Source organism: Alosa sapidissima, chromosome 6 (genome assembly GCF_018492685.1).
Source record: "Alosa sapidissima isolate fAloSap1 chromosome 6, fAloSap1.pri, whole genome shotgun sequence".
Lineage (NCBI taxonomy): Eukaryota > Metazoa > Chordata > Actinopteri > Clupeiformes > Clupeidae > Alosa > Alosa sapidissima.
Window position 1 is genome coordinate 20,456,767 of NC_055962.1, and position 22,304 is coordinate 20,479,070.

The 22,304-nt window shown below is 43.9% G+C and overlaps 1 protein-coding gene across 1 annotated transcript; it reads right to left on the minus strand.

The window, feature by feature from the left end:
* Positions 1–2,893: 2,893 nt before the first annotated feature.
* On the minus strand, positions 2,894–21,968 carry rnf217 (ring finger protein 217). Its single transcript, XM_042096015.1, has 6 exons — positions 20,765–21,968; positions 12,973–13,209; positions 11,401–11,565; positions 9,358–9,559; positions 7,646–7,717; positions 2,894–6,526 (listed from the first exon to the last, which is right to left on the minus strand). The coding sequence occupies exons 1-6, from the start codon at positions 21,653–21,655 to the stop codon at positions 6,450–6,452; spliced, it is 1,644 nt and encodes a 547-aa protein (XP_041951949.1). The 5' UTR covers positions 21,656–21,968; the 3' UTR covers positions 2,894–6,449.
* Positions 21,969–22,304: the final 336 nt, after the last annotated feature.

Genomic DNA, 22,304 nt, shown 5'->3' on the forward strand with positions numbered 1-22,304 from the left:
TGTCAGTCTTATATCAAGAAAAAATAACTCACGTCTCATGCTTTTTTTTTCTTTATATTTTTGTCTTAATGTCACTAGGAAGCATGCCAGTAGAAATATAGGCTATATTCATATTTGTAGGTGATTGTCTGGAATCTGGCAATATGAGAACCATTATGGTGGGATAGGCCTACTCTGGCTAAACAATTTACAAAAATGTTTGTACTGACATAAATCGTTGAGAATAGGCCTACATTATAATTTTGGCCCAAAGTTGTAGACCATGTAGAAACTTGTTGCAATTGGCCTACCGATGCTAGTTGTCACATAAATTCATTGTTAATTTTCTCGCGAACCATTTATCACAGCAATTTGGCGCTAATATCATTGGAAAGCTTAGATTCCGGCCGTTCACGTGATATTTGCGTATGATATGCTATCTGTGTGACGGGTTCTCCGCAATTTTAGTTTAACCTGGACTCGAGCAGCTGGCACGTTCGTGATGAATGGTTTAATAATTCCCCCGCAGAAGTGGTTTCGTTTCAAAGATTCTACCGCGCTGCTATTTCACCAATCGAAATAGCCTACCAGAAATATGGGCATTCTAGAACATCTTGGAGGTCTGAGCTGAGCGCTTGCTTTGACTGGCTTGAGCCTGTGCGTGAAAGGTGCGCAACTGTACGTTTGGTCAGTGTTTTCTTTTTCTTTTATTCCAATTTCGGGTCTGTCAGTCACAGTGAAAACCGGGGACTTTTCCGGGGACAGCTCCAGCCGGGGACAGGTCACCGAAATCGGGGACTGTCCCCGGAAACAGGGGACGTCTGGTCACCCTAAAGTACAATGGAGTATTATGCACTTTGGATATCTTACGTGATTGTAGCGTGTCTAAACAACAGAAAAGCTCATCAAAATGCGTCTAAGATGCAAAGGCATATAGGGCAGGACTTGGACCACAAGAAAAGGCGCGATATTTCGAGAAATTACGGATTATTGGCAGCGCAGATCCATATGAGTTGGGTGAGGGAGACTAAGTACCAAGTTCAACCACAAGCGCCCCCTTTCCTCTGATAACTTCTGGCATTATTGTCCTTTCTCCCTGTTTTTTTTTTAATAACCTTTGGAAGTCGATACCTACACCAGATGTTTTTCTCAGTCTGACCTATTGGTACAACCTAAAACACGGCAATAATTAACCATTTTCCTTGACGATGTTAGGGATTTACTTCAGTGCCTAATGCTTTCTAATGAGGCGAGTATCTCCAATATGGCGATGTCCAGATCTGATGACAAACCCCTAATAACTGACTGAATGAATAAAAGAGCCAGTGCATAGGGTGTATGAGGGATTCTGGCATTTCTTCCTCACCAAACCAAATATGTATTTTCGCAGTTCAACTAAATAAATTAAATCCTCATGAATTTCATAACAAATACCACAACTGACCGGAAAAAAAAACAACCTTCTTCTGTAGGCCTACTATATTTCATGTATTTGCATGAAATAATACTCTAATTTCATGAGAAGTCCTACATATATTTTCAGCAGGGATAATGTGTAAACATCAGTGTATCAATGTTGCCAGTTATAAGCACTCTGGTATTATTATATTCAAAGATGGCCCAGAAAAACTTGCTTTCAACTGGATATCCACATCAATCTGAGTGTATGTGGGAGATAGAGGGGGTGGAGCAAGCAGAGAGAGAGAGAGAGAGAGAGAGAGAGAGAGGGCAACACTTGGTGTATTGAACAGACACCACTTAAGCAGGCAGAAAATTCATTATGTTGGTGTGTCCATTATCTGATGCCAGTAGGCTAGGTGATAAATGAGACCAAAATAAACATTAAGAACAAAAGTAAGAAAAACTAAACCAATCCTCTAAGCAATCGCCTGATAAGGACTGAATCAGAAAGATGTGTGAGTACACAGTTCACACACAGGAGCTGGAGGATATCAACATTGTATTATTTAGTGCCGAAAAATCTTCCAGGAAGTAGGGAGATGGTGTTTTCTCTGATCCCACTCTACAGGAAGCAAAGCAACGGCTACACTATTGGGCTTTCAGCTTGGAGGATGTCAGCTGGCCTGAGATCAGCTGACAGCTGAGTCAGCACCGAGCCAGGCTGATCACCACAAATATATGTGATTTTACATTTTGCATATGTGCATTATTATCTTATATGTTATGAAGATTAATGGCCACCTTACACCAAACAACTTTGACAAGATTTGGGAAAGATTCTTGAAAGATTGTAGTCTTTTAACTAATGCCCCCATTCAAGACTCAAAAGACTAATCTTTCAAGAATCTTTCCCGAATCTTGTCATAGTTGTTTAGTTTCAGGAGGCCATAAGTTGTTGTACTGGCTACTTGCTGTGAACCAAATTGCCCCTAGGGGACATTAAAGACTTACAAAAACCAGACACAGATGAGGAAGAAGAGAAGGAAACATCAATATGTGGCTCTGATAAAAGTGCTGTGACTGATTTGATGGCTGCTCTGCTGATTAGTGATTAGTGTTAAACCTGGGTAAGATCAAAATCACATCTTTTTATGCAGCACTTTTTCTACACGCTCTGCAACTCCAAAGTGCTTCATCACCCTGACACGATGAAAACAGGAAGCCTATTTAGACATGCAACTTGATAGCTGAAGAAGAATATAGAGGCCTATAATAGTTCAAGGAAAAACCTGATAGAACAGGAGGTTATCATGCATCTATCTGGGGTATTTACACTAAGCATGTCTGTTAATGAAAAAGGCCTTTTTATTGGCTGAATTCTGCCGGTGTATGAGAAGAAGAAAATGGTGACACAGTCTTTACTGAGAAAAATGAAGTTATTGTACGTCACTGTTTTTCCCAACAATAGCTGATTCCCCAAAGGGCAACAGGCGCGCACACACACACACACACACAAATTCAGTTTCTTTTAATGGGTTTCCACGATAAGATATGCACAGTGGCTGCCTGACATTTGGTTGTTTTCTTTCACCAGACTTTGGAGATAAATAAAGTGCAGCAGCAAAACATCTCAGAAAAAAGCGTGATGTGCTTTAGTTCTTAATCATTTGGTATCGTGTTTTCCTGAAGGTGTGAGTGTGAAAGGAAACAAGTCTCTTGTAGTTTCATACCACGTACTACGCCAAAATGTGTACACCAATGGTGTACATTTCAAAGAAATACACTTTGTCCTGTGTGCTAGAAGGTTTCTAAGGAGAACATTTCAGGTGACCCTCTTGACAAAAGTAGATAAACATATTTTATACATAACTAAACCCCCATATAAATAACATACAGAGGAAGGCACAGGGGAAGGCTCCATAGCAACGTCATCACAATGGTGCAACCAGGTCTTCTATCAAACCAAATCTTGAGTTGAATCAGTGGGTGGAATAAAAGACCTTTACAGAAGAAACAGAAGGAATATACAGTCAAAATGGAAACAAAATTGTTTGTAAACAGTTATTTGCAATAAAATAAATAAAAAATGTGTGAACTGAAAACAGGTATGACCTAAATGCCCCAAGGAGATTCTTTTGGCCAGGTTTCATGTAGAGTATAGTGCACAAGGGAGGAACGAGGATTGAAATCAGCAGTTGTTTGTACAGCAATACCTGAGAAGAATCACTTACATCCTTCTAATTCAAATATCGTGCCTTTGGACATTCTGTGATTACTCACAGTTCTTTGAGCCATTGAGTGAACTTGAGGAGATCGGAGATATACTCCAAGAATCTCTCTCACTGCCTCTCCCGATAAAAGTGGCACAGCCTTGCTGGGGTTGCCTAGTTACACCGCAGCATCTAACAAAGTGCCCCTCTACCATCAGACGAGGGCCCAGGGCTGTGTGTGTGTGTGTGCATGGGCTGCGACAGAGCTTGAAGCTTGAAGAGGCAGCCACAAGCAAATTGTCTGACAAAGTGGACTCTGCGTCTGTCGAGGGGGTGACCTTACCGACCACTCGACGGGCACCCATCATGCCACCTGCTACGTCCTCGCTGACCCTGGTGCCAGCCGGCATCAGTAGCACCAGCAACAGAGGCAGTGGCCAGGCTTGCCCAGAAACCGTGTGAGTGTCTGGCAGAGGTCTGCTAAAAGCCCTACTGGCTAATATGGCTCTGATTGAATTTGGACAGTGGAGTAAAGCCATACGCCCCAATCTCGAAGAGTGACGCTGGACCACAGAGGGATGTCGGACTACAATTCATCCTCTTAAAACATGTCTCTGAAACATAATAAGTGGGTCTTAAAACACTGTTGGCCGACTCAGCTACAAATCCTTTAACCTCAGGCCAGTATAATTAAAACATGTGATCCCTGACAACTAAAAAGAATTCAAGAGATATGGGTGACCCCATGCGTCTTGCACACTCCAGTGACTTATTTACAGTGGTGGGAAAAGAGACAAACAAAAACAAAAACAAAACAAAAAACACAGTGACCATTTCATGCAGTGTTGGTTTGACACAGGGTTGGACAATCCTTGGCTCATGAGACATGCTACAGCAATAAATAACTTTTGACCACCACCAAACCCACTCCCTCTCCCATCCCCCGCACACACCCACCCGTCCAGTGGGAGAGTGACCGCTGAGCCTGGCGTTTAAAATGCGTTTTCCGTCCTCCTCATCTCTCGGGCTGGCCTCCCATGTGCAAAAGCTAAAAACACGATTCAGAAGCGTGTGAACCAGTCATGCTTAGGAGGAAGGTGGGAGAATGAGTCTTTGACTTAAAAAAAAAAATCTCTCTGAGCGCATTCTTACAATTACAATTCAACCTTTTCTCATCAGTGGGCATTCATTTCAGTCCTTAATTTTGTGCAAAATCCTGAGAGCAAAAGAGAGAGAATTTCAACTTCATTTTGTTGCATTTTTCTTCTCAAAAGACGTTGGGTGTGCGTCACGGGGCAAAACAAACATTTGGCATAGCAAAACCCCACACGAGAAAAGTGACAGACTCTTATATTGGCACTGAAGTTGCAGCAGAGCAGTCTGCAACTGTTGTGACCTACTGTTTGGTTCTTCTAAAAAAATAAAAAAAAGAGAGCAGATTTGAATGCGTTTTTGTCAGTGATGCACATACCAGCGAGCTTGGCACAGCCCTCATATAGGATTTGAAGGGAGTGGAGATTACGAAGAGAGGTGCTTAGCAAAAACAGAGGCCACTAAAATGACCAGGCTGGCAACTATCTGCAACCCACCCTCCCCTCCGAACGTCATCCTTAACACTGTTCAGAATCTTCAAACGGTCTTGATCAGAACATTCTAGGTTCCTACAGAGGGCTTCATTCTGTGCCAGAAAGGGGCCAGATCAGTTTTGGAAACACCTGCTACTAGTAAAAAAAAAAAAAAAAACCTTACATACTTTGGTTAATATCAGCAAACAAGTCCTGCTATAAACCACGAGTCATATTTGTTTGTATATTAACATGTACAGTTAATTGCCAACTCAAATGAGTTTGTGTGTGCGCCGTTTCCGATGATAATAATTTTAAATCTGTTTACGCTCGCTGACTCCGCATTAGCATTTCCAGTTGCTTAGCAACATTGGCAGCCAATGGTTATCAGTAGCCTGGGATCAAAACGGCTGTGCTGACCACGTCTCCTCAGCGGGTAAGCTTTTGCTTATCTGTGACTTGGTTATCACGATGTCCAGAGAAATTATTCGGCACAGACCGGTCACACTCTCCGCTCTCTCCACACTCCGCAAAAAAAAGAGTCCCTGAAAATGAAAAACGGTAAAAGTATTTTCTAGGGGGGGTCTGAACATGCCACTGACCCTTATAAGACTAAGGAAAAAGTGTGCAATGGTATACAACAGTTAAGTCTGTCAACAGTTATAGGTTGATTCATACGTCAAGTACTTGTAGTGTGCAGAATTAAGGGTTTCCCATGTTGTTGTTGAAAGGGTTCTTGGTTGAGTCTGATCTAAAAGCCTTCATTCTCATCTCAGTTTAAAAGTCTGTTCGGTAGCCACGGTGATGCCACTCCCATAGAGATGCATCATTTGAAACAGTGGAGGAGTGAGTGTGCTGGATGTGTGTGGGAGTGAGTAGTATCCAACAGAACTAAATGGTACTCAGCAGGACATGACTGCTGTGCTTGGGTTTGAGTTTGTCTGTCCCTGTCTGTAACTGCCTCATTAGTGGGCGAGAGGTTGGCTCAGCCTTCTTCCTCTCTCTATTGCAGATACCGAGGACACAGGAGAAGGCAGGGGTGTGTGTGTCTGTGTGTGTGTCTGTGTGTGTGTCTGTGTGTGTGTCTGTGTGTGTGTTTTGGTTTGTCTGCTCATCCGTAGCCAATGGGCCCACCCATCGGTGTCCTCCGTTGACCCCAGTGCTGGGCTGGACCAGCAGCAGAAGCAGAAGCAGCAGTGGAGTAGCATGGGATGGAGGAGGAGGAGTAGCAGTAGTAGGAGGTGGTGGAGGAACAGGAGGAGGAGGAGAAGGAGTTGTAGTTGGTGGAGGCCCTTCAGGAGAACCAGTACTCGGTCCCTTGGGGCCTCTTCCTGCGCTTCTTGCAGCAGTAGATGGGGAAGATCAGCAGAGCTGCAGGGGGAACAGCAGAGGAACGCTCTGAGACACAGCTACAGAGGTCTACACCACATATTACAGCAACACGGCTCTATCTGTCATAACTCTATACGAGATAACCCATTAACCAGACAACTGGGACACATCAAAAAGATGCCGATTAAAAAGCATGATTATAACGCAGCTGTGTCTTAGACTGGTCACAATGAAAGGCCACTCTAAAATCTGCAGTTTTATAACACAACACAATGCAATGTGGATGTCACAAGTTTTGTGGGAGCAGGCAATGGACATGCTGACTGTGGGGACGTCCACTAGAGTGGCTACCTGTGAACTGAATGTGCAGGTGAAGTGCTCACTTCTAAAACGGATACTTCCGGTCCTTGATTATGATTGGCTGAATGGAAACGAAAGCAAAACATTGTGCCTTAGCTGTTCTAAAAATCAGTGTAACCTACAGCCTCTCAGGGCGTATTGCTTAATTAGTTATCATGGGGCTTTGTTGGAACAGCATTTAGATGCACAATTAATGTGGGATAACTAGAACATAATAACCATAGAACGGCTACTTTTGCCTTTGGCCAAAGTCGGTAATTAAAATAACATGAACAAAACCAGTGAGGCTTCAAAGCAACTTCATTTACAGCCTTGACAAAGTGCCAGCTCCTGATGTTAAAGTGATAGCTATGCAAAGCTCCCAAACCCTACACGGTCCACGATTAAAGATATGAGGCATTTTAAAAGCTCCCGTTCAGGTGAACATAGTGGAGCTGGGGACTGATATCAATCTCAGGGGCAAACAAAGCTGCCATTCATTAAACAAATAAAGGGCTGCTTTATGAGTGCAACATCCGGGAAATGTTTCATTCAGCGTTTCTTCCAGTGGTCATTCAAATGTGTTTCATTTAATTTCAACGATTGCCTACTGACGACTTAACAGGTTGCCTTTAAAATTCAATGTTGCCATTCAAACACAGAACCTATATAAACCTGACCAAATCAAAGATGTGTTTGAAAAGAGCAGGCTCTGTGTGTCCATCTGTGTGGGGTTCAGTACTTGGCGAAGTATGAGAGTGTGTTGAGAGTGTGTTGAGTATGTGTTCTTTCCGATGTTTGTTTTAAAGAGAGCCTTACCAACAACGATGACCACTGCACCAACCACCACCGTGAGCACAATCACCAATGGACACAACAGCAGTTTTGTCACTGTGAAGGCACAGACACACACAAACATAAACACAGTGTAATTTTATACTCCTCTAACAGGTACACATTCAAAAAGATAGTGTTGAGAATAGTGTAGTGTATACATTACATAAGGGATAATGGACGACATGCCGTTCGACTAGACAAAGTTAATACACGTTCTAGACACCATCTAGAAAAGTGTATTAACTTTGTCTAGTCGAACGGTGTGAAGTCCATTATCCCGTTTATTCCACTGTTGCCACTTGCGTTGTGTTCATTTCCTGTTATAATGGAAACGTTTTAATCTCTAAAACAGTATTGTAAGTAGAACTACCTCTTTCCGTCACATATCAACAAATTTCTCAACTTGCAGCACAAACTGCCATTACTAGTTGAACTGTACTGTACCGTTACTTGTTGAAACCAAAGATTGAGGTTGAAACTGCCAACAACAACCGTCTCTGGCCAAACTGTTCTAAATGGATGGTTGCTATGGATGAGTTCCATCTCCCCCGTTGTCAAGCAGGCATATCTCAGGATTATGATGAACCTTATCTTTGAAACATCGCTATTTTACTTAATGAAGCCTACATGTCATCTAACTAGCTAAACGTCCGTCCGTCATATGCTACAATGTTACTATGTTCTGAACATCTGTATTTTATGAGTTAGGCGAATTAATATACAAGTGTGATACGGCCAACAAATTGGATCTTATTCATAGGTGTGCAAATAACATACTGTTAATACACGTTCTAAATTACGCAGGACAATGGGAAATTCAACCAAGCAGTGGAATAAATTACATTACATTACATCTGGCTGACGCTTTTTAACCCAAAGAGACTCCCAACAAGGGAATCAATCAAGGTAGAGTACGATAAGGACAAGTTAGTGCAGCAGCGAGTGCTATTTCCATACAGTCAAGTGCCAGTTCTAGTCAGGTAAGTGCTAAAATTAGCAAGTCTAGTTGTAGGTAGTGCTACGAGAGGAGTATGTGTAGTGTGTACTGTTTGGACAAGGGTATTGGGGCACCTAGGCATTACACCTACAGGAAGGAACTTTAATGACATGCCAATGTGAATTCATAGGCATAGGGCAGCTATAACACCTTACACTCTTCTAGAAGAGTGTTCCACAAGATCTGGGAATTATTGCGAATTACTCCAGAAGAGCATTTGTGAGGTCAGACACTGACGTCGGACGTGAAACCCTGACTCACAATCTCGTTTTAAGCGATCCAAAAGGCGCTCGATGAGGCTGAGGTCAGGGTCTCTGTGCAGGCCAGTCTTTCTGCGACAGAAAAGGGCATTCCCACGACTGTTCTCACAAAGTGTGAAACGCAGAATTACCCAAAATGTCCTTCTTTGCTGAAACATTAAAATGTCCCTTCCTTCTCTGGAGCTTAGGGGGCCCCATGAATTCAGTGATTAAGAGATTTGCTCCAATACATTTGTCCATTTAGTGTACATACCCACACACACACACACACTCCGACCCTGCATACACTGCACACTGCAGTGCCCTATGTCTGTGTGTGTATGTGTATATAAGTGTGTGTGTGTGTGTGTGTGTGTGTGTGTATGTGTATATAAGTGTGTGTGTTTGTGTTTGTGTGTGTGTGTGTGTGTGTGAGAGAGAGAGAGAGAGAGACTCACCACAGACTGAGCCCCTGACGAAGCGGCGCAGGTGGGGTTTGTTGGGCAGGTAGCGGTACTTGCAGCCGAACACGCTCAAGTCGGAGGTGTGGTCGCCGAAGAAGCGCATGTGCCGGTACCTCTCCCCACAGCGGTAGCAGAAGTTGGTGTTGCACTGCGTGCAGGTCATGTGATCGCAGCCCTCAGTCCTCTGGATGTGGATCTGTAAGCAAGAGAGAGTGTGAGAGTGTGTATGTGTGTGTGTGTGTGTGTGTGTGTGTGTGTGTACACAGATGGTTGTAAGATGATGGTGTAAGTTACTGCTTTGTTTTCAAGCTCTATTCTCATGCTTCAAACTGCCCACATTGACAGTCAATTGCACATGCGTGAAGCGTGGAAGATGTGGGAGGCCATGGAATGCTTACCCAACAAGTAGAAAATATGTGAAATCTAAATATGGACCGTAATACACAGAGCAATTCTACAGCATACTGAAAATAACAAGACAAAATTGTTGTTTTAAGGTAAAAAAAAAAAATTAGGGGGCCTTTCATGAGCGCAAAATGTACTTTAATGACCGCAGCAGATACTAAAGAAGCCAAAAAGGCTGGTTGATGCTTCCCAGATGAAAGTCTGAAAACATACATGCCCATGACGGGAATGTATAACTGGATGACCGGCGAACCTGCGCCGACCGACTGTGCATAGTTGCCTTTTTCTGCTCACTTGGAACAAGAACTACCAGTTACAGACTCTCCCTCAGCTCCCTGGCCTGTGCAGTCTGTCACGTTTCCTGCCTGGCCAACCGGGAGGCTACACCAGGCACATAACTGAAGCGGTCCGTTTGCAGAGCATAAAAATAGTTTTAGAAGACTGGTTTAATTTTTTTCCAACATACACTACTCACAAAAAGTCAGGGATATTCGGGTTTTGAGTGAAATGTTTTAGGATGAACCTAAAATCCACTGTACCCTCTACAGGTGAACTTAATGTGACCTTCTCTAAACTTGAGTGTTAATGTCTACCAGTTCAACAGTGTATTGAAACCAGAAAGCCAGATATCCCTATCTTTTTGTGAGTAGTGTATGCGCCGCTATTAAGTCTGGTGTAGCCAGTTCCATTGTGGAAGTTAATTGTTGCAGCTGACGCTGCGTGAATGGAATCTGTTACATGAACGGTGATGCCTCCCTGTTAAGTGCCATACACTACCAGCACTTACTTTGACGTCATTTCACTGTGCTGACGTCTTTATTTACTCTACGGCTCTCGCTACATTGTATTATTATAATGACGGGGTGTCTGTGGCTGGTTCTCCTTAAGCAACACTGTGGCTGAGCCACACAAAGGAATGAAACTGAACAAGGTGGCAGTGAGAAGAGTCACACTGACAAGACTATCAAAGCTGCAGCAAGTGATGGAGTTGTATTTAAATGGCTCTCTGTATGAGTGAGAGAAAGGGTGTGTGTGTGTGTGTGTGAGAGAGAGAGAGACACTAAACAGGCATTTGTACGGGGAACAAAAGGCTGCCAAGGCTGCAGTGAAAATGTAATTCACTTATTTCCTTCCTGGAGTGCCACGTTTCAACTGAGCGTTATGCGAGAGAGAGAGAGAGAGAGAGAGAGAGAAAGATAAAGAGAGAGTGGTAAACATGGTCTAAAAAGAAAACAAACATTTTCTGTCCCCATCCTTTCAGACACTACGGTTTTGGTGATAATGGCTGTGTGGTATGATCTTGATGACACTGTAAACTGCCCTCCTGCCTCTCTGATAGTTTGGCAACACATCTTTGTAGAACAGAATCCTGTCCCTTGACACAATATATTTGACATCTCTCCCTTGATACCAATACATTTGATAAATGAGTGGAAAAGATGACATTCATGGTATTGGCAGATACCATACAGTATATATGTATGCAGTGGGAAGAATCTTTTGTAAATGTTATAAATGGACTATGCCAAATGAAGCTCAAGCTCTGTATGTGTCTGTGGGCAAATGCCTGTTTTTTCGTGTGGGGGTTGTGATGGCCATTCAGGTTAAGGTAAGCCGGTACCCTCTGCCCACCTTGCACCGTGGGCACTTCTGGGCGTTCCTCTGTCCATGCTCGATGACACTGGCCCAGTCGCGCAGCAGCTTGTCTCCCTTCCTGTAGTCGCGGCACTTGAGGCCGTCGTGCCAGGGGGCGTGGCACCTGAAGCACCACACAAACTGGCACTTACTACACTGGACCTGCACAGAGACACGGAGAGCAGAGAACAGGGTTGGGACTGGAACACAGAGAACTGGGTTAGAACCAGGACACAAAGATACAGAGAACAGGGTGAGGACTGGGACACACAGACACAAAAAACAGGGTTATGACTGGAACACAGACACACAGAAAACAGGGTTAGGACGGAGACACAGAGAACAGGGTTAGAACTGGAACAAAGAGAAGAAGGTTAGAACTGGAACACAGACACAGGATTACCATCTGGGTTTGATTCATTATAAAAGCTATAACTAGAGAACTGCTTCACACATTGGGCCATTTTACATGACATGGATGTGCAATGCATTCCCTTTATACCAACCCACACAAATGTAACAAACTGGGCAAAACATTTAGCTAATTTAATACCACGCAACCCCATGCTACCTGAACGCACTGGTAGGTCACTCAGCACACAAAATCATAGATGTATTATCTAAAGTCAACGTACAGCATGATAGATGAACACACCTTGTTTTGGGTAAAGGAGTGTCTGTAATATCAATATATCCAAAGCAAACACTTCTTTCATAACTACTAGGCAGGTCAGGCATTCACGCCTGTGCCGTCGTGATTAGCGCAAATGAAATTACGATAGGTGCATGTTCACCCCTAAAGGAGTGGCCAGTTTGTTCACCTTTATTTACCCATGGTGTTCGACAAGCTGTTCAATAAAGGCTGGACATGAAGACCACAGGGCTGAAAACCTGAGCCAATACCTTCTCAGTTCCAGCTCGACTACGAAATCTGTGGTCTTTGAACTCAACCAACCCCTGATTATTCAATGTGCGAGTCGCCTTGAGCCGCTGAAATGGCCCAAGAGTTATTCTGAATGGAGGTGGTGTTAATCGTTTAAGCATTACAGGCGGGTTAGGCCAAAAGTAATCTGCATAATAATTCAACTTCTTGTAAACAACCTAATGATGTAGATTATAATCATCACCTCTAACACACCCTGCAATAAAAACAATAAACAATACCTTCTATCTATGTTCCTATATGTCATTGCTGTTGAGCCGACAGTTTCCTTTTCTTGGTTCTAGTTGGTTCGCCACATCTCACTCAGTTGTCGAATTCATCTTAAAATCTCTTAGTCAACCCAGCTACATTTCTACATTTCTAACTAGTTTCATTCACTCATAGACATAATGTAACATTAATAATAACTAAACAAGCCATTAATAATAAATAAACACACCATTTTTTTGTTTTTTCTGTTTTGGTTTAAAAAACGAATAATGAATGAACGGATTTGTAACCTCGTTTGCTCTACCTTGAGCTAAATGAAGATTATCTCTCCTTGTTCTTAGTACTCTAACCTCCATTTGTGAATATCTCAGACTTCTGCCCCCCCCCCCAAGGGTGCACCCCTGTACTGCGCACACCTTGTACTTGTGCTCTGCGCTGCGGGTGGACGCGGGTGCCCCGCTGCGGCTCTTGAGCGAGGTGAACTGGTTGCACTGCGGGCATGGCTTGGTGCCGACGTCCAGGCGGCTCAGCTCCAGGAAGTACTTGTACTTGTCCACGTCCTCGGCGGCCAGGTGGGCCAGCACCACGCTCTCCTCCAGGAAACCACTGCACTCCGTGATTGGACAGGCCACGACCGCACGGCCCACACGCACCTGGGGTGGAGGTGGGGTTGGGGGTGGAGGGGCAGAGAAAGATACATAAATACCCCAAATAAAACAATTTCATTTCAGCTATATAGGTTTAGTCTACATTACATTTAGTCTTTATTTCAGCAACCAAAATCTCTTAATGTCGCATTCAAAGATATTGAAGAAAAGATATTGAAGCCCTAAAGCTATATTACAGCACACAGTGGCACAGAAAGCCTGAGTAACGTTCATGGGGAGGATGAAAGTGTATTAGAGAAGTTAGGAAGTTTAATCATATCAGCTTTTTGTTTTGGTCTGAGCCTTGTAAAGAGTTTCAAGAACCTTGACATCAATAAATGTGATTATTAACAATTTGCAACATTCATCTTGTAGGCCTACAAGAAATCATTCAGCAGTGGCTCTTGTTTAATGTTCTCATCGTCACGGTGTTGCAAAAGTGTTCGGTTCAACAGCCGCCCCTTGAATTGATCAGTGAGGACACACTCACACACACACACTCACACACACACACACACACACACACACACACAAACACACACAAACACACACAAACACACCCATTGATTCCTGATTACAGAGAACTGATTCCAAAATGCTTACAAATTACCTTCAATAGGATGATATGGACCACAACAAACTATTATTCTATTCACCTATTCAAAACTCCCTGCAGTCAACAGGGAGCAATATAGAACATTCAGGATCAAGCATCCAGCATTAATGTTCTCAGACAGAAATTCCCCTTGTGATCAATAGGTTGTGCAAACAGCCTCCGGGCGGTGTGTTGGAGTGGAACACAACACAAGCCTACATTCTATTGCCTCAGTAGATCATGTATCTTGCCTCAGTATATCATGTACATTCGCTTGTACAAACACCTCACCATAGCTTAGACCAGTTAAGCAGCACTGAACAAAGTCCACTTTCCTTCCCTTCCTCTCCCAACACACATGGCAGTGAGCTTGATGATGTGTGCTCATACCTCGTCCTTCTCACTCAAAACAGAGTATTACAGTTTCTCGATTGCTTTGACCTGCTTAAAGAAACTGGGATTTACTTGGTCTTCATTAACACCTTCTTTGCACAGCAGAAGTCATCTCTTGTAAAGGTGCTCACACATTTTCATTGGGTTCACACATTTCTCACACCCTTTTGCAAAACAGTTAACACAGAGGTCATTCAAAGACTCATATTGCTTTCCCTGTGCTAAACAAAAGGAAAACATCTATTCACAGGAGGTAGAGATTCCTTGCATAAGTCTGAATATCTGATACACCTGTGTGAATCTCCTTTGCACAATTCTTCAATCAGCAATCCTTCATTATCTATAAGAGATACCATGTCTGTTCTGTGTTGCTATTTGGCCAAGTCATTTTGGCCAGAGTGCTTTTGTTTAGACCTGCATGTTAATTGTTTTAAAAACATGAGTTGACACAAGCATTAAAGTGATCGAGAAAAACTGTACAAGTATGGGAAGGTGATGAGCTATGTGCCAGTGAGGTACTGCCAATAAAAGTAATGACATTAACATGCTGTCTGTGACTGTGAGAAAAGATTGTTGATATTTGAGTACAATCAAATTGCAAACCTCCCTGTCATTGGCTGGGATAGCTTATGGCTTATTCTCTATGTTTGTCTCCTTTTCACAGAGGCAAGACACGTCGGACACCCGGGACGGTCACCTTGAGGAGTAACTTACTGAATTCGACAAAAGTGTATTGGAATAGAGTTGTGGACTTTAAAAGGACCTTTCTAACTGGCGGCCATCTTGGTGACAAATGCCCGTCTGCTCCGTGACCTTTCCCTGGTCTACAGGGAGGGAGCCGTGGCAACAGCAGCTGCGGGAGGGTTCCATTTCAGGGTAAAAATAAGGCCGGAGGGCCATTGCAGAGAACTTGTTGACCTAAGCGCTGCATTTAGTGCCTGACTTAAGTGACCAGAGTGCCGTGCAGGATGCTCTAGAGGGTACTTTGGAAACTGTGGGGGCACACAAGTCTGGAGGCAAGGTTATCTGGGTCAAGAGTTTTTTGACTGTCCACTTCCGCTGAAATGCACGCTAGGCCTCTGAGAGAGAACGCGTGCAGAGGAAAGAGCAGCCGATTACAATCGGGATTACACAGCAGTGACATCGGGAGAGAGAAAGAGAGAGAGAGAGCAAGAGAGAGAGAGAGAGAGAGAAAGAGAGAGAGAGAGAGAGAGAGAGAGAGAGAGAGAGAGAGAGAGAGAGAGAGAGAGAGAGAGAGAGAGCGCAGTGCGGCCTCAATCCCGCCTGAAACAGGTTACGCAACAGTCTGAAAAGCAACAGGAAAGGGAGCATAAATCATGTACGTGTATGGGAGAGATGGATGGCCAGTGAAGCCTAGGTGCTGACTCAGCCCAAAACGTCCGGTGCTCTCTCAGTCTTCCGTGTGGGTCACACACTAAACGTAGCCCAGCAGGCAGAGCAAGGCGCTGGAGACACCCTTAGTCAAAGGGCCCAGTTCCAACGCAAACGTTTGTCTGCAGTGCACACACTGTGCCACCCTGGGTAAAGGGATCTGCTGTATGGCCACACCGTTGGTCATAAGGTAGTCCGCAGCCTAATTGCATTAGCTATTGCTACAGACGTGTGGTTTTACAGTGTTAGAAAAAGTTGTGTTCAGGGCCACATCTTTGTCTAAATAAAAAAAAGTGGAAGTGTGAGCTAATGAGTGGAGGTGGTTGGCTTGATTTAGCCGAGGGCTTAAAGAAGGCCTGTGATTCCCAGGAGATTGGTGAAGCCTTTGGAGCACGCCCATGTGGCCTCGATGTGCTGCGTGCCATGAAGGACTACAACTCCTCCAGCTTAAGGGAAGACAGCTCAGCTCAGGCTTCCAGCTGCGCCAATGGGTGACAACCTCCGTAAACAAACTAATGTCAGTCAAGTCCAAGGGGAGCCAGACAGATTGGAACAGGAAGACAGCAGTATTAGTAGCAGCTTTACTGTGAGTGTATGAGTCCTCAACGCACACTCTCCACTATCCCTCACGGCCCACGGCGACACTGGGGTGGACGATGCAATGCGAAGGGCTCGCGAGCCCCAGTGCCTGATGGGAAGTGACAAATCGCAGACGGGTGACCAGGGCAGTAATAAAGCCCTAGGGACGCCCGAGGACACCCCTAGCAGAGCAGAGGCATGAAACCAGCGGACACCTCCACTCGATGCTTCAGTGACCACTGAACCTCCAGGGGGTAGTCTCTGTGTGTGAGTGTGAGAGACACTGGGCTTGTTTATTTTTAGGCATCTCTGTAAGATAGGTTGTGTCCACTTTCCATGTGTGAGATGGTGTCAGTGTGAGAGAGAGATCAAGAGACAGATATTGGGCTTGCTAATTTGCATGTTTGTTTTCCTGTATCAGTTTTGTTTATGGTCAGAATTTGAATAGTTGTGGGTGAGATTATCATGCACAGATATGTCCATATGTTTGACCCATTTTCTATTCGTAGTGCACTTTCACAAATTCTTTTTAATTATATCGGGTACTCACTCACTTCCCCCTGGCTTGCTTACGGTTTGACTTCATAGAACCAGGTTTCAGTTAGACTTCTTGACACAGCACGATCTTACTGACTAATCAATCAGGCAGGCCAGAGTAGGATGGACAATAGATGATGTTGTGACAAGCTCAACATGTTACAAGTAATTTAACTGTCTTTGTGTGTATGTTTGCTTTTGAAGTAAAGGGAAATGATTATACGATATGGCTCTACCTCTTAAGATGTTCTATGCTAACGAGAGGAGGGAAGATTTGGCCATTATACTTTCTCTTCTCTTAGTATATAATTAGCACAGTTCGACTAATGACAAGCCTCACAAATCAACTACAGCAGGCAGGCATAACAAGTTCAAATGACCTAAGGTGACCTCAGCTGCGTCAGAGCTCAATCATCCGTTAACAGGCATCCCCTGATACTCTCTCTCAAACACTCAAAAACACACACACACACACACACACACACACACACGCATGATCTCATCTTTAAGGAAAAAAACTATGCATGACAAACCAGTGGAACCAGCTAACTGAGCAGGTGAAACTTGATCTGATAGAGGGATTTTTGGTGACAAAACACTGAGAGGGGTCGCCTCGCCTCGCTTTGTCTACAACTGCACAACATTGTAGTTCAAAACAATAAATGGCAGGGAGGCAGAGCCAAATGCTCCCATAGACACTCTCCTGTAAATTCAAAGCCTCATCATCATCATCAAAAAATTCCACTTGGCATTTGTGTTAAGTGTTGTGCCGGTGCTGTAGTATGTGTTTTTGCAGCTGCATCGCTGTTCTGTCTCTATCTCTCTGAGTCAGACTGGCTCAGCACAATGACTTGCATATAGTCATGGAGGATGACTGATGGTTAAATGAACACCTGTTTATCAGTTGGACTCTGCTGTGGCTTGTAAAGAGGTTACTCAGGCTCAGGGAATGTTAACACACCGCTAGTAAGCTTGGCTGACATGTTTAAAATGTGCTTTTGGAAACTGTGATCTCACACTGAATCATACTTTTGTCAGCCACGTTGGTCAAAGCATAGCAATGATGATGTAGTTTCTCTTCGAATCACTTATATGGTCTTCATCATGCTGTTTTTGTGTTGCTGTGCTTTCTTTTTTTCACAATTTTAGACATGTTGAGCTGAGTTTGGACATAGGGTTGGGTTAGGACTTTCATAACTCATTAAGAACCTCAGCATGCACGAAAACCAATGAAACAGGTCTTTTCTCACAGGGCATTAACTAGAGAGTCAAGTGTATAGAATATCAATCACCGTTAACATGATTTTGGATGTATTTCTTCAGGGGCATCATTGCATTTAATCAAGAGAACAACTTTACTTTTCTTGGCAGTGAGGATTTAAATGATCTCACGGCAGTGCATTTCACAATTCAAAAGCATATTTCAATACAATGTTTAAACTAGTGTTTCCAGGTGCCTTCAAGTCAGTCATTTCAACTATGCAAACACAAAGGACAGCCAAACTACCAGTCATTTGATCACTAAGGTTGCTAATCAACACAACCACAGATGAGGGAGAAGCAGTAACTCATGGCCCATCTACTTAAGACTAACTGAAGTTTCGCTACATAATCATGAGCTCAATACAGACTAAACCGGTGACATCATAGCCTCCAATTAATCCATACATTAGGCTCATATCATTTTATTCAACATAGCACATGACGAGAGTTGGGTAAGTACTATTGACACTTGCTCCTGACAGGCAAATCTTTGCATAGACTTTAACTTAGGCCCCACTGAAAGGGGTCTCGGATGACCAAATGAGCACCCTCCTCTCGGTCAGACCTCCTTTTAAGGTGATGCGTCTGTGAACACTGCGGTGGTCTAGTTGGCATTTCCCTACCACTCATTTCACCAAAACGACTCAAGCCCCCCCTCCCCCCTCCACTCGTCCCTCTCACCCCTCACTCTACCCTCTTCCCTTCTGTTACCCGAACAAGGATAATAAAGTCATGGAGCGGCTCCCTCTCTTTCACAGTTAGAAATTAGCCATTTAAATCAGGCCCCTTTTGTCCTGCGGGCTCCCCGCCCGTGTTGTCTTCCTACCCCAGCAGATTACACAGATCAAGCGAGGCCATTTACATCCCTTTCATCTGTCTGTAGCCGTAGCTCTATTTGCCAATGATATGACCATTTCAGCATATGCCTCACGGGGGCACAGCATCCTGTGATCATGACTCCCCCATTTCTTCCTCAAAGGAATAAGAATAAAGACATTAAATTGATGCCTTCTTTCTGCTGTGCCATGCATTGCCAATCCCCATCCGCCTTCATGAGAAACTTCAAATAATATGTGAATGGCATCCACCCACCTCTCTCTCTCTCTTTCCATACCTCTCTCCAATCACTTTAGACTTGGCAAAAGGCCTTGAGTATACTTTTAGTATTGATTGCACAAGTTGCTCTTTCTCCCACATGGGCAACTGTTTTTTTCTTGAGGAGATTTACAGATGTACTCCCATGTTTTCTTGTAAAAAAAAAAAAAAAACGTGAGGGGAGTGCGCAGCATTCTTTTTTTTTTGTTGCGAATGTCAGCAATCAAGGAGAGAGAAAAGAGAAAGACAGTCCGAGAGAAAGACACAGAGAGAGAGAGAGAGAGAGAGAGAGAGAGAGAGAGAGAGAGAGAGAGCTTACAGGACTTAAAGCTGCATGGGAGCAAATCCTACTAAATCTACTTTTAATGCACAGCGATGCAAAGGGCTTACTGCATCAGACACTACCACAGCAGGCACTGCCACTTGGCAGCCAGAAGGTCCCTTCCCTGATTGCAGAGCACAGGCCAGGTCCAGCCTGATAAATGCTCATAGAATGGCCTACATAAGGGCAGCCTTTCAATGTGAACTGGTTGGACGGGTTACATGGGGGTTTGCCACAGCATTCAAATGTGAAGTAACTTCAGCTCTTCAGGGGGTAAATGGGACATCAACTGGGGTTAATAGACAGGGCATGGGCATTATAGAGCCTTCAGTATAGATCAAATGGAGGCTGTATGTTTGTTTGCAACAGTTGTGTTTTGCCTTCTGAGAGTGTATGAAGATGGGAGGAAGAACTAGCTCTGAAAACAATTGTGTTCTACACTCTCATTCACAAGGGGTTTTTATGCTTGTATGAGGAAGCACTACAAAGATTTCAAAGCTACCCTAGACTGAGACCAGAAGCCACAGGCAAATAACACCCTCCTTCACTTCCAGGAAGCTCTCACATTGTTCCAGTGCCTTTCCAAAAACCCACTTTGCCACCTCACCCCCCATCGCCACCACAACCCCAAAAAAGAAACCTAAATAAAATCAAATCGGGGCGACAGGCGGGACGGTTACATGATTACAGTGACAAGATCCCTCCAGCCAGACAACTAACTGCTTTTTGTGGAGACTGTGGAGACGGCTTAGCTGGGCCTTTGCTGAACAGCACGAGTAATATAATTATGGGTCGGGGAGGCAGAGCTCGGTGATTAAGCAATCAATTACAGAAACAACACAACTACAAGCTTCCTCCCACTTCCCACGTCTCCGTCGTGAGGGAAAATCGAGGCCCTCGCTCGACTCGACTAACAGAGGAAGCCGATCCACTGTCGCTAAATGCGCCAGCGGCTGCTCACTTCACTGAGCCATGAGGCACGCGCACACAAAGCCAGGAAGAGAGAGCCCCTCGGCATCTGTTGTTAAAGTTGTCTTGAAAAGATCCCTGGCCTCACTGTATCTGAAATGACCAGTGAACACAATGATCCCCGGCCCAGGAAGCGTGTTGTTTCCCTAAACATTATCAACAAACGCAGTGTCGTCTCAACACACAATGGACAGGGAAGTCCCATATCAAACTCAAAGGCTGGTCAGGGGAGATACGCATCTTTCCTGTCAAAACATCAATGATCTCGTCAGCGCCGATCCCTCGTGATGTTCTTAATGTTATTGCCCTCAATTGGGTAACCCCTTTGCAGGTCAGTTGACAAACTATGTGATCAGTAGGCCTATACCTGAGAGATGAAAGCAAACTTCTGCCAGTCGAATAGTTAGTTAGCCTACCTGTGAACTGGTGTATGTTTCCAGACATTCCTCACAGACAGCCTTTTTGCAACAATGTAGCGGCTTTATGTGTTTATCTTCCAGACAAATGCGGCAAGTCAATACAGCTGACAAACTCGAATCCCCTTTATAAAAGTTGTTCAAAGCGGTAGCATCCACCAGATCTGCTAAGGTAAAAGGCTCGGGATATCCTGTGACCTCCGATTCACTCTGTTGCGGGGATTGTGTATTTTGTTCCAGTGATGTGTTGGATGTCGAGGGGGTAACTGTCCGATGATCCTCTTCGCCTACCGTGATATCCACGGAATTTCTGTAACTATCGTTGGCAATACAGTAAACGGAGCAGTAGACATGTTGTTTCAACTCACGCATACTACCGTCTTCTTTAGGTTTAACTCTAGACTTTAAAGTTTCCTCTGAATCATCAGGCCTAATTTCAACATCTTCTACATCGGAAAATTCTGATTCCATTTGACATTCTAACTTTACTTCCACTTGTCCATTATGGTCCGAGGGTTCTTCATTCGTTTCGGAGTGTCCCATTTGCATGTTGCTAATTGTAAAAACTACATCCTCTGGATCTCTGTAATCCTCCGTGAAAGTGAAGTTTCGACGTGAACGTCCGAAATTTCTTCTTAAAATATCCACTGCAGTGGTCTTTCGGTCTCTTTCAACACTGTCTTTGTTTTCAGGTCTGTGCTTATGCAGTTCCAAAACACTGTCAGGAACACACACTTTGGTTTCCCTATCATCCTGCACAAAATATGTGCTTGGTGCCCCAACTTCGCTGGACTCATCTGTTATATTGCTTTCGTTATCTTCGTCGTAAGTGCCGATAAATGTCGGCATCGTTTTCACGTAGGCATTCAAAACAATGCCCTCATTTTCCATCACCGACGCTCAACTTGTCATTCGCGTGTTGATCGTTTCTCCACCAAACTCACACAAACAAATGGAGCAACTCGCTTGTAGCCTACTACTTCCGGGTCTCTGTAAATCCGTAGTGTAGCTGTCCCAAACTGCAATGACACCCGGCTTATCATGTCCTCACTCTGAGAAGAGAGATAATAATTAGCCATTCACATCCAAATGAACCGCTCAACTGAGAACCACGCATTTTTGAAAATACGTGTAAATATACGGAGAGTTTCGCGAGGTCTCGCAAATAGCAGCACAGCAGCTTACTTTTCCTAGTCCTTGCTGGTTGATGTCTATTACCGTCTGGCTTGAAATAGAAGCTCATTTAAAAAGTTTGCAAAGGTACCGCGGCATTTGCGTCACTTGCGTCACCTTATTTGTAGGCTAGGCTACCATTAGGTCGGTGATTCCATAGACTGTATGATGATACTAGGACTAAAGATGATCATAGGACATGGACCTATAAGATATATATATATATATATATATATATATATGTAAATGCATGTAGACACACAAACGGAAGACGTGGGATCTTTAAGCTGTCTCTTTACGTTTTAATTCATTAGTAATTAGTAATGGTTAATGAGCAATTATGGTAGGCCTAGTCTGCATACGATTA